At 35.4% G+C, this 16490-nt stretch overlaps 1 protein-coding gene across 3 annotated transcripts in view; it reads left to right on the top strand.

Moving 5' to 3' along the window:
* LOC127629293 (DNA (cytosine-5)-methyltransferase 3B-like) overlaps positions 1-12574 on the top strand; it is an 84585-nt gene extending 72011 nt beyond the window's left edge. For 2 of the 3 annotated variants that reach the window (XM_052106451.1, XM_052106449.1), the window contains exons 12-22: positions 183-262; positions 934-1046; positions 1485-1668; positions 1765-1849; positions 3062-3207; positions 7212-7302; positions 7850-7998; positions 8086-8171; positions 9731-9800; positions 10485-10603; positions 10690-12573. In XM_052106451.1, coding sequence (XP_051962411.1) covers positions 183-262; positions 934-1046; positions 1485-1668; positions 1765-1849; positions 3062-3207; positions 7212-7302; positions 7850-7998; positions 8086-8171; positions 9731-9800; positions 10485-10603; positions 10690-10831 — 1265 coding nt within the window. In that variant the 3' untranslated portion in view covers positions 10832-12573. Of the gene's footprint in view, positions 1-182; positions 263-933; positions 1047-1484; positions 1669-1764; positions 1850-3061; positions 3208-7211; positions 7303-7849; positions 7999-8085; positions 8172-9730; positions 9801-10484; positions 10604-10689 lie in introns of all 3 variants that reach the window. The other variant, XM_052106450.1, reaches the window with a different exon arrangement.
* Positions 12575-16490: the final 3916 nt, after the last annotated feature.

Below are 16490 nucleotides of genomic sequence, written 5' to 3'. Positions count from 1 at the left end.
GGAGGCCAGTGTTGAAAGGTTTATACATTATTGTTCTTTATATATCAAATGAATGGGATTTGTACTTCCGGAACCAGACTGTTGTGTTCAGTTTCATACAGCAAATTTGACCGACTGGCCTGACTGACTCTCAAATTTAACTGATACTTGTTCGCTTAACTTTCTCCTGCTCTTTGTTTCAGAGTTCTGCCTCTCCTGTGGAAAGACAAGAGTGGCGACCTTCCATCCATTGTTTGAAGGAGGCCTTTGCCTAGCCTGCAAGGTAACTGAAGGTTAACCTTCTTATCCGCCCCAATCACCTGACATGTATCACAACATAACCCGAGAGTCTGGGAATTTGGTGCTCCAACAAGTTCTGACATGATTGCTCTTAAATGTCTCATACAAAAATACTTGAACTCAATTCCAACACCTGGACTTCAGAATTGTATTATTATTATTATCAGTATTATGATATGATAAGGATCTAGAAATTCCACATGACTGATTATCCTATTACATTAATTTTCAAGGAACATGCATTTTTCTAATGTAATAGAGTTTGTAGTACAGTTTTAGTTAAAAAAAAAAAAAATTATATCAGAGTGAAAAGTTTAAATGAATATTTACATGTATTTCAAAATTCCTTTGGATTTGGTATGTCCTCTTTTTGCCAAAAATGACAGCATGCACTCGAGCTGGCATGGACTCCACAAATTTGTGCAAAACCTGATAATCAATGTAATCTCAACATGATTTGAGAATCAAACATAACTTTTCTTTATTTTAAATTTAAAAATCCCAAAACTTTGTTTATTTACATTTTAAATAAGATTTTGAATCCCAGATGTGGACTCTTGAAGCCCACTTTAAGTCAACTACGCATTTTGCAGTTTTATAAATGGAAGACAGATGGCTGTAAGTTATTTACAAGTATGTGTTTGCACGTGTTAGGATGTTTATTTAGAGATCTCCTACATGTATGACGACGATGGCTACCAGTCGTACTGCACCGTGTGTTGTGGGGGTAGAGAGGTGCTGCTCTGTGGAAATGCCAACTGCTGCAGGTACAGTACGAAATCAAATGATTCTCACATACTCATTCTTTCATGTCTTGCTATCGTTCTCATTTTCACATTTCATTCTTCCAACATCTCAGCATTTCGTTAATCTTCAATTCCAAAACCACCCGCATTACCCACTCCACCAGATCTCATTCTCTGAACCCATCTGTTGTTTGCCTTATTTTCTCTTTCTCAGCATTTCCTTTTTTAAAAACTGAAGTGGACAATTTCTGTGCCACTAGAACCCGCCATCTGCTATTTTTAAGGCAAACTATAGTCAATTCTTAATTGCTTATAATAGTTCCTGCTCCTAACTCAAGTCTTTGTTTGTGCCAGAACATGACACATTGGACTGATGAAAAAAAAAAGCATTTTTGAAAGTATGAAAATTTAGGATTGTGTTTGGTCAGCACTCTCAACAGCCTGCATCTTTTCCTGCAGGTGTTTCTGTGTGGACTGTCTGGATATATTAGTGGGTGCAGGAGCGGCTAACAGCGCTCGTGATCTAGACCCATGGCGCTGTTACATGTGTCAGCCTCTGCTGCAATACGGCGTATTAAAGAAACGCCATGACTGGAGTGTGAAACTACAGGAGTTCTTTGTCAATGACAGTGGACAGGAGTTTGTAAGTCTTAAATTAGCTGTCAACAAAGAGGGAACTTTTCTGTTTCTAAAGCTGTAAATGTTTAGTTATGCCTCTGTTTATATATTTACTTTCTAGGAAAGTCCAAAAAGTTACCCTGCTGTTCCAGCAGAGCAGAGACGTCCAATAAGAGTGCTATCATTGTTTGATGGCATTGCTACAGGTGAATGGATATCTCTTTGCATTTCTTTATTAATCTTTTGCAATGATGTTTTTACCATCGGATGTTTATGGAAGTCAATAATATGATCAGGTGCCTTCAGCTTCTGTGTGGCTAGTTATTAAAGGCAGATGCTATTTGCATCGCAGTGGTAATACTAATATACTATTTGTATTTTGACTTTGGTTATTAAAGATGATGCTATAAGCACCCCAGTGTGGTCCGTGACCTTTGCGTTCACTCATATTTTGTTTACAAATTGAAAATCTAAATCTAAATCATGCTTTGAATATTGCTTTTTCATTGTAATTGCAACTCACAATCAGTAGGGGGCAGTCAGCACAACTCCAGCTGTACAGGCAACAAACCAATAGCTGGTCTTAAGACAGCTGGTCTGAACAGTGCACAGGGGAATTGATCTCCACACATGATCTCTGGAGCTCAACCAAATTGACCATCGGGTTCTTGGTCACCTCTCTAACTAAGGCCCTTCACCCCCGATTGCTCAGCTTGGCCAAGTGTTCAGCTCTAGTATTATGGAGGCCACTGTGCTCTTGGGAACCTTCAATGCAGCCGAATTTGTTTTTGTAGCCTTCCCCAGATCTGTGGCTCAACACAATCCTATCTCTGAGCTCTGTAGGCCTTTCCTTTGACCTCATGGCTTGGTTTTTGCTCTGATATGCATTTTCAGCTGTGAGACTTTATAGACAGGTGTGTGCCTTTCCAAATCATGTTCAATCAATTGAATTTGCTACAGGTGGACTCCACTCAAAGTGTAGAAACATCTCAAAGATGATCCAGAGGAATGGGATGCACCTGAGCTTTCAAGTGTCATAGCAAGACCCTTTGCTATCGCAGTGTCAATTTGATGTTTAATTTTTTTAAATTAAACAAAGAAAATTTTTTTCTTTGTCATTATGGGGTATGGCGTGTATATTGATGTGAATGTTTTATTTTTTTATAGCATTTTAACACAAGGCTGCAACATAAAATGTGAAAAAATGAAAGGGTCTGAACACTTTCTGAATGAACTGTATATAGTTTACTATTACACGCCTCTATGAAATTTTCTAGCTCCTGTACTCCGTACACACATGGAATTAAAATTTAGCATTTAAATGCATTTGTCACTGCCAAACCTTTGTCGTGTGTACATGGCCATATACTGTTATTAAACACTAACTATGAATGCTTTTTATGTCTGTAAATTTGAAGGCTATCTGGTTCTTCGAGACTTGGGCTTCAAGGTAGATATGTACATTGCTTCAGAAGTGTGTGAGGACTCCATTTCAGTTGGAGTTGTCCGGCATGAAGGAAAAATCCAGTATGTGCACGACGTTCGCTGCATTACCAGAAAAAATGTGAGTCATTTGCCTCTTTATGTCTGGTAAAGATATTGAACCTATAAATGTCTTGAAAGAATATTAAAATATTGTCATAATTTCAGTCACCATTGACTTTTTCTCCTCTCTGTATACAGTGAAAGTGAATGGTGACTGAGGTTAACATTCTGCCTCACATGAACGAGTAAATGAGAGTATTTTCATTTTGGGTGAACTATCCCGCTAATCTCTTTGTGCTTTGTTGTAGCACTCAAGCAGATCAATGCAAATTGAGACATTTATAAGGTTTTGTGTATATTTTAGCATATACTATATGTTTTGTCCTCAAATTTAACAAAAAAGCTTATTTGCCAATGATTTGTGATGGTGAGTATTTGCTGTGTCATGCCTTGCTGTTTGGTTTATTTATTGAGTTTACAATTATGGACCCCAACCCGCTTCCACATCATAAGCTATTTTTGAACTCTTTACGGCAAACAATTTACTGATTGTCAAAGTCTGAGGCTAGTTTTATTGCAATTCATACATAATCTTATTTTTTATTAACCTAGTTATACTAGTTCTCATAAATACATGTATGCCTACATGTGGGCATCATTCATGAAAATGTCATAAATATAAAAAAAAAACATTTTGGAGTAATTAATGCTTAAAATGGCTTCTTGAGTAAATCCAAGAATGTACAGTAAAACACTTCCCTTGCAACATGCAATATCTTTTAAGAAATTGGTAGAATGCATGAAGAAGGTCTTACAGAAAGATATTACAGATTTGCTTGCAATACAACATTGTGCAGGTTTTTTCTTTTTTTGTTCCCGCCTTTTAATGTGTACGCAACTACCCACGATGTGCTTATTTATTGGTTTAACTGCATTACCATTGACCGTACATTATCAACTGAACGTGATATAGCTATGCCTATACTAAATTATGAAACCTAAATTACTGCGCTCATATAAAATAAATGTCCAACCAGTCACATGAGGGTATTGTTTATTTATTAATTTTTTTACGCAAACTGTGCCTTTCCATGAACCTTGCACAACATGTCTTTTGCTGGAAAAATTATAAGCAGAGTTGGGTAAAAAACTATATAAAAGAAATGCAATCAGAAAAGAAACGTCTCTAAGCTTTTTTTCTTTCTTTTATAAGGTTCATTTCACTCATTTAATTATTAGTTTATTTTTTCATTACTTGTTTAATTTCACTTCTATCAAAATGTGGTCATAGCAGTTTGTCTGAAAGAGCATAACTCATTTGAATGTCTTACTGGAGTAAGTGTAAATTTTGTTTGTGACTAACAAATATAAGTAATACTAACAAGTATTGGCGCCATCAGCCTCATAGACACACAACTGGCCAGAGATGATTTATTTAGTAGCGTGTTACTTGTTCCAACAGCGCTTGATAAGGTTAATCACCTCACCTGAGTCGGCTCTTTGTAGTCACACCTCTAAGTTTCTGTTTGACTTCCATTATCTTTCTTGCTCAAATTCAAACACTCATGGGAAGAACAGTGTCTTAAGTTGTCTTAAGCCTTTAGTGATGAAACACAAAGGAGCTTTCTTCCTTCCTAAATTCCCTCACCCTGATTCATCCATTCACCACCTCACACTCCCACTCAATCACTCACTCACTCCATTGTTGTTCCAAGGCTGGATTGTATGGGAGGGGCAAGTCAATGGGCTCTTGCTATGAAGAAAAGAGAGAAGGGATATATTGGAGGGAAGCTTTGGGGCCCTAGATAGGGTTATTTATGAAACACCCAAAGAATAAGATGGCCTGAAAAGAGTCCAGCTGCAGATATGCTTTCTCATTGACACACACAGATGTGCCAAGCAGGGTCCAAGTTCCAATATTTACTTTTTGCCACACCTGCCAATAGCAAGTGAATTAAGAAAATGTACAGACCTTAAATATGACTTACAGACCATGAAACTGTATTTTGACTTATTTTTATTTAAAGATGTGTATGTTTATGCTTCCGTGTCTGAGAAAGTCAACCCATCCATCTTATCACGTAGCATATTGAGGGCATTACCACAGAGATATAGTGTATGTGGAGGCTTCACACCATCCACCACAGCATCCATACACAACTCACCACGTGCCCCAAAGAGAGCAAACCTCATTATAGCGATCAGGAGGAGATTACCCCTTGTGAATCTACTCTCCCAAGCAACCAGGCAAATTTGGTTGCTTAGGAGACCCAGCTAGAGTCACTCAGCACACCCTGGGATTTGAACTAGCGAACCCCAGGGGTAGCAGCGTCTTTACCACTGAGCTACACAGGCCTGTTGTTTAACTCAAGATGAGCTATCTCTCAGCGAAACTGCATCTGTTAAATAATTAATTTAAGTATGAAAGTTAAAGGTGCACTCAGCCATTCCTGAGAAACACTGTTGATACACACTCCTAGCCCTCGATTTATCATAATCCTTTTTTAGTTTATTCGCCTGACCTTTTTCTTTTGATCTGTTTCTCAGCGATTTGTCCTCCTTGGAGTTAAGAAAGTTCCTCCACCCCGCATCCTGTGCACATGCAAGAACCACCCTCTGTTGCTGATTGGCTGTAGTGTTGTGTGGATCGGTCAGATCCACCTTGTTTTTGTCCCATTTACAGAGCAAGGGCTGTGTGCAAATACTAGATTTTTTTTCAGCCCACCCACAGAACGGACAGCTAGCAGACTGTGAGGAGATATTTGCAGAATTTGACAAAATGTGTATTGGATTAGAATTACTGAGTGCAACTTTAAATTATTTTTTTTTTAATCTTAATGAAAAGATTTATATTCCACATATGTAGCCAAATTGGGTTGTGCAATTCAAAATATATTTGCAGCACTTTTGTGCATTATTTCAGCACAAAAATGTATCAACTAACCATAGCGCAAAAACCAAACAAATTGTGCTGCATCTTGAGTATTCACATTAAGAAATTTGTATTAATGTCCAAGCAAACACACCTGCTTTGTACATAAATTAGTTCAATTACATAAATCTCGTTTTCAAACTCGTTTGAGCTTTATTAAAAAAACTCTGTGCTGTTTGCCAAGTTCAGTAAACATCATGCCCGAGGAAAGCAGGCAGTAAACTGAATTTTATTTAAAAGTGACATTGTGTACATTTTTTATTGATGATATATTCAAGAAAATGTCCAGATGCGTGGTGTAGTCAAGCGTGCTTTCAGCACGTTAGAGATGATTCAGGGGGGCTGGATCACTGTATAGTGGAATGATGCTGTACAGTCCGGGAACATTATAATTGCACCATGTAAAAGACCCTGGTGACAATGGTAAAGACATTTAGGCCATTCCCTGAGGCAGTCAGAAGAATGCGTGTTTGCGCGTACATAGGTTACCTTTAGCCTCTGGACTGAGTGGAACATCTGGAATGTCTCATTAAATGCCATTTATGACCTCCATGGCTCAGTGACCGGTAATTACACTAATAGCTAACTTCAGATTTAAAGCAAAGGAATTACTCAGATAGATACAGTATGTTCAGATAGGAAGATTCCTTATCGACTTAAGGACCTGAATCTTGCACGACATGATCTTTAATGTTTAAAGCCAGTAAAAGTAGTCATTCGTTCAAAGAATGCAATGATAAAATATTTATACATGTTAGAATCCCTTACTAAGCTTTCCTGTGCAAAGTTTTATTCAATATTTCCAACTCTTGTTGTGACCATGTACACCCGGATTAAATGATGCTCGCAAAGCAACAATAGAAGGACTTTGTCCACAGAGAAAAATATGAGCATATGAATGATGTCGATGACTTATAATTTGCCTGCAAAAGTAGTCCCACCTCTAAAAAAATTATAATTTAAACAACTATTTTTAAATAGTGTGTGGGGGGTTGTCCTCTTCTGCATTCCGCAGCCCCCTTTGGCATATCATGGCATCGGTTAGTGGCCACCGTTCATCATATCGTGGCCCACTTTGGCATTTCACGGGCCCATTTAACAGCCATCACACTGGGAAAAGTCTGCTAACATGATGCTGGTCTGTTGTCTAGATTGCTGAGTGGGGGCCCTTCGACTTGGTGATCGGTGGAAGTCCCTGTAATGACCTTTCAATTGTCAACCCAGCCAGGAAAGGTCTGTACGGTAAGACATTATCTTGCACAGCTCTTTTATTAAGGATATCTCTCATTCTCTCTTACAAACACAAGCCCCTTCTAGATCAAGTAATTTTGTTATGGTTGCATGCTGTTTCATGGCATAGCAATAGGAATGGTGTGATGATGTAAAGTGTTTTTAGTCTGCTCTGTGGCAGTGCTTTTTTCATGAAAAGATTTACATTTTCTTTAAAGCTTTGCATGAAACAGTCAGAACTAAAACATTGCCCCTACTTCCCTACAACAATTTTCTAGAATCTACAGAATCAGAGATTTAAATTAAATGCAAATTAATGCCAAGTTTATTGAGTTTATTGGTTTGAAATTGGTTTAAAAAACACCACACAGAATGATCATCATCTGAGCTCTTAGACTTCATCTTTCATATCATATCATATTATATTGTAATACCATGAGTGACTTATTCAGGACTTTTAGAACTGTCTTTTTTTAAATTTCCATTATTAATTTTAAAATTTCTATTGTTAATTTAAAACTGAAGTACATATTCACTACATGGTATTGTCTTTGTTTAGAGGGAACTGGTCGGCTGTTTTTTGAGTTTTACCGCCTCTTGAGTGAAGCGAAGCCAAAGGAATGGGAAGATCGACCTTTCTTCTGGATGTTTGAAAACGTGGTCGCTATGAGCATCAATGATAAGAGAGATATTTCACGATTCCTGGAGGTTAGTGCTCTCTTTTTATTTATTGTTGGTAGAGATGTTTTGGTTTGAGTCTATTAGGACTAATTGATTTCAACTTGTATGCTGTAGTGTAATCCAGTGATGATTGATGCCATTGAGGTGTCAGCTGCTCACAGGGCTCGATATTTCTGGGGAAACCTACCAGGAATGAAGAGGTATTTGTGCACACCTCCATATTTCCTTAATATGCTTTAAAGGGATAGTTCAAGCTAATTCTTTTTTGTAATTTACTCACCCTTATGTCATTCCAATACCCTTTGGCTTTTTATATGGAACACAAAAGTCTTAATTTTTTATTAATATCCCAGTAGGTCTTTTCAGTACAGTGTCATAGTGTGACTGGATAGTGATTAACTTTCAATCTTAAAAAAGGACGCAAAATTATCATAAATGTAATCCATGTGAAATGTTCCAAGTCTTTAAGGTATTTATGGGTTATATATTGAATATTCACAATATAATCGCAATGATTTTGCTGAAAATTTAAAATTAAGTAATATTGTAAATATAGCAATGATTTTTAATGTGCTTTTTATTTGGCCATTAAGTTTCATAAAGAGCACATTAGTAGACTAATTTCACAATCCTTCAGGGCTGCATAACAAATCAAAATAACATCAAATGGTGATATGGTCATCTGTGATTATTAAACTGCAAAAGGTTACGATTAACGACAGATAAATATGGTCTGTGTGCACTTCAGAATAATCTGATGACACACAGGGCTCATGGGCTTGCATTTTTAGTGCTATCAGAGCAGTTCATATGCATTGTGAAAGATAAGTACTGCAGATTTAAGCATCCGCAAATGTCCTAACATTAGTAACCTCTTCAAGTTATTATACAAATCTACATAGGTATAACAAAAAAGGGGGAGATGACAGCATTTCAGCAGATGTGGTTTCATTGTAAACTATACACTTCACTTTCAGAGACAAATAAATGCTCCAGGTGAAGGTGCAGTAAATAGGACAGAAATACAGTATATTACTTTTATACAAAACAAATCTAATTCTCAAAATAATAATGATAATTCAGTATTATATTAAAATAATAAACTTGACTTCATCCCGCAGTAATTATTTAGTTTTATGCAATGTTCAACCGGGTTCCAAAAAATAGTTTTTTTGGAACATGTTGTTCATTCACAAAAATATTTTTTTGTACAAATATATAACAATAAATAATGCTAAGTACTAAGTATCATTATATATAAACTATCAATAAGAAGTGCATTATTATATCTAATTGTCCCATGTGTTTATTTAGTGAAAAACTGGGGAAACATGCCTTTATTATTTTTAAAATGATTTTTATTCAATGTCTTCAAAATATTCAATATACTTGGCTACAATGGCGTTTGGATGAAATTATGGTTCCTCTGGTTAAAAAAAAAAGTCACGCTATTTCAGAGCAAATACATAATTATCAAGTTATATATCAAATATTGTCGAGAGGCTGAAAAATATTGAGATAAGGTTTTTGTAGCCATATCACTGAGCCCTGCCGATCATTCATAACAAATTCTCCCATTGTGCTTCAAATAAGAAAGCAAGTCATATAGGTTTGGATCAACATGACGGTCAGTAAATTTCAAGGACAGAATTTTCTTTCCATTCATTTTATCCCTTGAAGTGTTTTGTTTACAGTATGTTGAGGATAATCTACTTAGAGCAGTACTTTTTGAGTTTGAAATGAATTTGCTTTGTTACAGGCCTATGTGTGCTTCTGGCATGGATAAGTTAGAACTTCAGGACTGTTTGGAACATGGGCGTGTTGCCAAGGTAACATGTTTTTCCATGTCTTAACAATGGGTTGTGTTAATCGAAAATTCTCTGTCATTTACTCCTTCATTTTTAAACATTTACAGTTCATTCTAAATGCTGTCTGTCATTTTGACAGATTAAAATAATAATAATAATTTAATCTAGTGCATAATGTTTTACTTGATTCTTAATCTCCCACTGTGGTTCCTGGTCACCCTGTCGGGACTATTTTGCAATAACTACCGGCTGACTTTACATTACACGGCTACTAACCAAATAAAGAAATAATTGGACATTAAACATTTATTTGCATTGAAATTATGTAATTATTTGATTTTGAGAAGAAATAAATTGCTTCTTTTCCGCATTGTGTTGGATTTCTGTCTGTTTATTTTGTAAGTACTGACTGCCCATAAGGCTACTTGCCAAATACATATAGAAATGGGCATTAAACATTGATTTGAGTTGAAATTATTTTATTAGCTTACTTGATCGCAGAGTTATCAGAGAAGCAGTAAAGATGACTCTGATATCTGTATGTGTGGTAGTTAATCAGACTGCTAGATGGCACCATTGACCAATCAGTATCAAGTATTCCAGGGAGCATTGTAATAACTTGAAAATTCGTAAGAATGTTAGTAAATTCCATTCTCTAACAGTTTTATCATGAGTAGCACCTTAAATCCATCCCTGTGTCTCTAGTTTGGCAAAGTGCGTACCATCACAACACGGTCCAACTCCATCAAGCAAGGCAAAGACCAACACTTCCCTGTCATGATGAATGGTAAAGAGGACATCCTGTGGTGCACAGAGCTGGAGAGGTGTGTTCACAACAACCAATCCAAAATATTTCCATTGAACGCTATCAAAAATTAACCAATTAATTATTTCTTTGCTCACATCATAGGATATTTGGCTTCCCCATCCACTACACGGATGTGTCCAACATGGGACGTGGGGCCAGACAGAAGCTGCTGGGGCGGTCCTGGAGTGTACCTGTAATACGACACCTGTTTGCCCCACTAAAGGACTACTTTGCCTGTGAATAACCTCTGTAGTCCATATTAAATTAGTCCAAAGTCACACAACAAATCCAAAGTACAAAACCAAATGTCCTCAGAAAAATAAGGATCTCTCAGAGACTAGCTAATCCCCTAAATTACAAGGTGTTCTCAGCTTTGTAGAGATAAACTGAGAAGTTGAGTTGACTTGAGGATGATGTGAAGATAGTGTGGTGTGACGTTTAGAACGTCACTTATTAAGAACACGGTTAGTTTTTGTACTAGATTTTTCAAGGTTTTTGAAGCTGTCAGGTTCTCAACACATGCAGTTACCATTTATTATTTACTATCATGAAAATGAAAAGCATTTTACCCCATTTTAAAATGTTAAGTTAATCACAAACCAATAAAACAATTTGATCTTCAGAAGCTTTCAGTATATGGCTAAGGAATGTACAAATTCCTTATCATGTCACTATAGATTCAATATACTTGCATGTGACACATTTCCATTGTATGGTTGGCATGAGAAAATACTTGAAATTAATCGATGCAAACTTGTAAACATCAAGCTGTGAGCCCTCACAAAAAAATGCATTAACAAAAATGCGTTAAAAGAATCTATGCTCAAGGCATGATTTTACCATGCCAGAATTATTTTACTTTGATTTGTTTGATTTATGGTGAAGATTTTAAACACTTAAATTATTTAAACATTTCATAAAAAACTGGCAAAACCCCCAAACTGACACTGAGATAGTAAAGTGTTTCATACAGTCTACATCCCCTCTGTAAAATTGCACAATATCAATCTAACAAGAAGGTGTTTTTCAGAACTGCAGGGCATTAGCCTGTGCTAAACATTACAGAATACTATTTTCCTGAGAAGTAATTACTGTCAAGATTGAGATCAGGCGTGTACTGTATTTTAAACTTGAAATTAATGTTTACATATTTCAGTGTCAAGTTTTTAGAGTTTTCTCGGATACCTTAAATTGTACGTAATTCTGCAGACTGAGTGGTATAGAAAAATACTGGCTCTATATGGGTTGCACTCACATAGATGCTTTCATTTAACTTGGAAACTATTGTTTTATATTTACTGTAGCTAAAAAACAATAACAAAAACATAATTAATGTTGATATCTAGCACTCTCTGACTAATTTGTCCAAAACATTTATGTGGTGCCTTTGAAGAGAACTCATACAGCCTACCATACAGGGTTCAGGTTGCGAAGAAATGTACTTCTTTTGTTTATAGACTTAATGTTGTAACTCAAACTGTTATACAAGTTATAATAATATACTGTATGTGCTTAAGGAAAACTACTGTCCAAACTCAAAGCTTGAAGACTGAAGTAACCTTAATACTTTATTAACAATTATCTTTGCCTTTGGATATTGTAGGCAAATTACTCTCATTTTTAATTGTCTTCAAAATATTTCTTATATACATCTTAAGCCTTGGCTTGACAGGCAAAAATGTATGTATAAACAGCACAACAATCTTCTTACTCTCATTTTTGTTTTCTCTTAAGGTTTTATACTGTAGTGTAAACAATTTTAATATCATAACCCTAATATTTTGCTTAGTAGATCTTCAAATATAATATTTGATACTGTCGTTTTACTTGTTTATTTGGTAACATAATGAACACATTAATCTATACTTTTAATCAATAACAGTGCTTTTATACAGTCGATTTATATTTACTTTATTTTTTTATACTTTTTTCTTGTAGTGTTTTGTATACAATTTACTGTTCTTTTGGGACTTATGGTATAAACAAAAAGTAACAAACAAAACATTTGAGTATCCTGAAACAAAACAAATCAATAAAGACTGTAAAGTTATTTAAACATGCTTGTGTTTTTTTTTGTTTGTTTGTTTTTTTTTTTAAGATTTTAATGCTTGTTTATAGTTACTTATAGTAGTTTGGGCTTGGAATTATATATGCTAGTTTTAAAAAGGAATATGAGAATAATCAATTATGTGTGTGTGTGTGTTCGGGTGGGTGGGTGGTTTATGAGAACTTTTATTTTAGGTTACAAACTGGTATTTATAAGGGTATTATGCTAAAAATGTGGTTTATGAGGACATTTCTAGTGTCCCCGTAATTCAAATTGCTTAAAAAACATACTAAACTATGTTTTAATGATAATGTAAAAATGCAGAAAGTTTTTTGTGAGGGTTTGGTTTAGGGTTAGGGGATAGAATCTATAGTTCATAAAGTATAAAAAATCTTTGTCTATCTAGAGTCCTCATAAGGATAGCTGCACCAACATCTGAAATGTATCCTAGCTGCTACAGGGGATTTAACATAAACGCCTTTATAATTATTAAGATCTCAATCCTATCCTTTATTTATAATAAAAAATGTTCCCTTCTTGTCCACTTAAAATGTTTCTTGCACCATAAACAGTCCTGATTTAGATTTACATGACCATTTCCAACCTTCTCTATCCTAAAGGCACTGTTAAAGGTACAAATTTGTCACTGAGGTGGTAACCTTGTTTTTGGATTATATTTGTACCCTTACGGAGACAAAGGGGTATCCTCCAGAGGAATATATACAGTATATTACCTTTAAAGGTACACAATAGGTCATTAAGGTACAATTATGTACCCAAAACGAGTTAAAAAAATTTAACTAGAGGTACAAAAATGTCCCCTTGAGGGTACCACCCCATGAATCTTAAACAGTACCTTTTTTCTGAGAGAAATAGAAGAAGTTCACCAAAAATTAAATTCTGGCAGAAATTATTCACCCTCTTGTCATTCCAAATCCATATTATTTTCTATGCAAAACACAAAAGGACATTTTTTTAATGAATATCCTGGCCATCTTTTCAATACAATGGCAGTTGATAGTGATTCATTTTACAGCTCACAAAAGGACCTAAAAGTAGTTCATGTGACTACTGTGTCATATTCCAAGTATTCTAAAAGCATGCAATAGGTTTTGTTGAGAAAAAAAACTAAAAATATAATAAATTTTTTTGTGAAAATGTTGATGCCCTGAGCGCTATGACAGAAGCTCATTCACAGTGGCACACATTCACATGATATTTCAATGATAAACTACTTGCATGAACACCCAAGCCACTGTAAACAAGCTTCTGCCATGGTTTATATTTAATTAAGCTCAACAATTTAAACAAGTGAAAAATCAATTACAACAAAATACACCGTCATTAAAACTAATGTGAAGAATATCAGAGGACTTCAAGCTAGTGGCAAAACATCTTTATTATGCAAGTTTATAAAGTGCATGGATAGTTGTTGTTTTATCATTCTTGCCAATTTGCACTGAGATCAGTATTTACACTCCCTAATTGTAATCAATGTACAGCCTTCGTACTAAGTAACTGATAAATACTAAGTAATTGTAAACAAATACCAAAATAGGAGAATATATAGCTCCATCTAGTGGCCATCCACTCAAATTCAAATGACTTGTCTTTCTCACAGATTAGCCTTGAGGGCAGCATCATTTGAGAACAATTACTCAACATTAGGGTTCAACAAGGATTTTGTGTGATGGCCCAGTAGTTTAGACCTTTACTTGCCTTGGTGACATTTTCAATGGTCCCTAAGCAATATATATATATATATATATATATATATATATATATATATATATATATATATATATATATATATATATATATATATATATTTTTTTTTTTTTTTTTTGTTTGTTTCTTTTTCCAGCCACATATTTAGAAATGAAGTGTCAAAGTATATTTTGGTGTGTAGTTGGACAGGACTTAGACTGATGTCTTTCACCATTCTGACAAAGAACACATCAAGGGTGAAGAATCCTTAACTCTTATGAACATCCACAGCTCTATGCATGAAATATATTATTAAACTTTTAAAAATGTATAAATCTGTTTTTGGACATTTTATAGCTAAGAAAAGGTTTTACATTTACATTTGGCAGACGCTTTTATCCAAAGCGATTTACAGTGCAATTATTACAGGGACAATCCCCCCGGAACAACCTGGAGTTAAGTGCCTTGCTCAAGGACACAATGGGGTTGTGGGGTTTGAACCAACAACCTTCTGATTAACAGCCCTGTGCTTTAGCCACTACGCCACCACCACTTTTAAAAGGCGCAGTAAATGCTGTCACTTTACTGATGATCTCATAGACTTCAATAGTCTTTTTCATTGCTCACACACTTCACACTTAGACATTCACACTCTATCTTTCACTTACTGACAAACACAAACTCAATCATTGTTGTGTTTTAAGACACTGAAGAAAAATCAAGGCCTGTAAAATGTGTCCAAAAAGTGTGTTAGCTATCAAAATATATCCAGTTCGAATCTTAAGGAATTAGGATTTCCTTAAAGGAATAGTTCACCCAAAAATTCTCTCATCATTTACTCACCCTCATGCCATACAATGTGTGTATGACTCTCTTTCTTCAGCAGAACACAAATTATGATTTTTAGAAAATATTTCAGCTCTCTACGTCCACGAAGTGAATGGGAGCCAAATTTTTGAAGTTCCAAAAAGTACATACACCCATCATAAAAATAATCAATCCAGTGAAATAATGTCTTCTTAAGGGAAATGCTAGGTGTGTGTAAGAATAGGTCAATATTTAAAACTTTTTTTAATAAAAATATTCACTTCCAGTCAGCTTATTCCAGAATTTGTACTTTGACATGGGTGGAGTTTATCATTATTAGCAGCTGTTTCTATGGACCGTGGTACTTTTTTGACACATAAGGAGTTTATGCAGCGGTCTGAGCAAAGAGCTCAGTCTGAAGCATCTCCTCCATTCACTTCAATTCAAACAGCTCTGCTTGTTCACTGTTCCAAGATGGTGCCGCAGTTGACGCATTCAAAGCAGCTGAATAAGGCATCTATGTATGATTCTCTATGCTCCTCTCTATGCAACACTGCGCTTATGTTTTTTTCCGTATTTCACACGTCAGTTCTCGCATGAACTTGCCAACGTGCTTGACCTTGACTCACAACATTTTTTAGAAGTTCTGTTTGTGCTTCATTTCAATTAAAGGAATATTTCAGGTTCAATTCAAGGTGTGTGTGGGGGGGGTGATCAAGAGACAGTAAATCAAGAGACTGTGAAAATAGTAAAAAGTACTATACTGTCATTTTACATGGTTTACAGAAGGCTCAAATTGGATAAAATTTGCAATAAATCTCTTCCTTTGCAAAGTGACTATTTTGGCTCAAAATCAGTCATGTCGACCTTTCTTTTGAAATCACTTTTAAGTATTTATGGTCAATTCAGAAAAGAAAACATTTTGATTTCTTAAAGCTGATGTGTGACATTTTCTTTCTTTATTAAATTGTATGGTTTTCTATGCAATTAATTTGTAGGTTGATTTCACCTAAAAGTGTAACACTGTGGCACTATCAAAACATTTCTCTCTTTGTTTGACTCATCCAGTCCATCACAGCAACATTGTCTCAACCAAATGGAGATTGGGGGAGTTTTCTGGATTCTATTTCAAAACAATGACTATTTTGCAATGATTTTGGTGATGCTATCCAGTTTTCCTTATCAACCACTATGTGGTGTCGTGATGATTCTGATTACTGCTGGACTTTTCTTTGGTTCCGGAAGGGGCATAGACCCCCCCAATATTAATCAAAGGAATCATTGGTAAATCAGAATCAGAATCAGCTTTATTGCCAAGTATGCTTACACATACAAGGAATTT

Source organism: Xyrauchen texanus, chromosome 35 (genome assembly GCF_025860055.1).
Source record: "Xyrauchen texanus isolate HMW12.3.18 chromosome 35, RBS_HiC_50CHRs, whole genome shotgun sequence".
Lineage (NCBI taxonomy): Eukaryota > Metazoa > Chordata > Actinopteri > Cypriniformes > Catostomidae > Xyrauchen > Xyrauchen texanus.
Note: the sequence above shows the minus strand (reverse complement) of the source record. Positions and strands in the feature narration are given on the sequence as shown.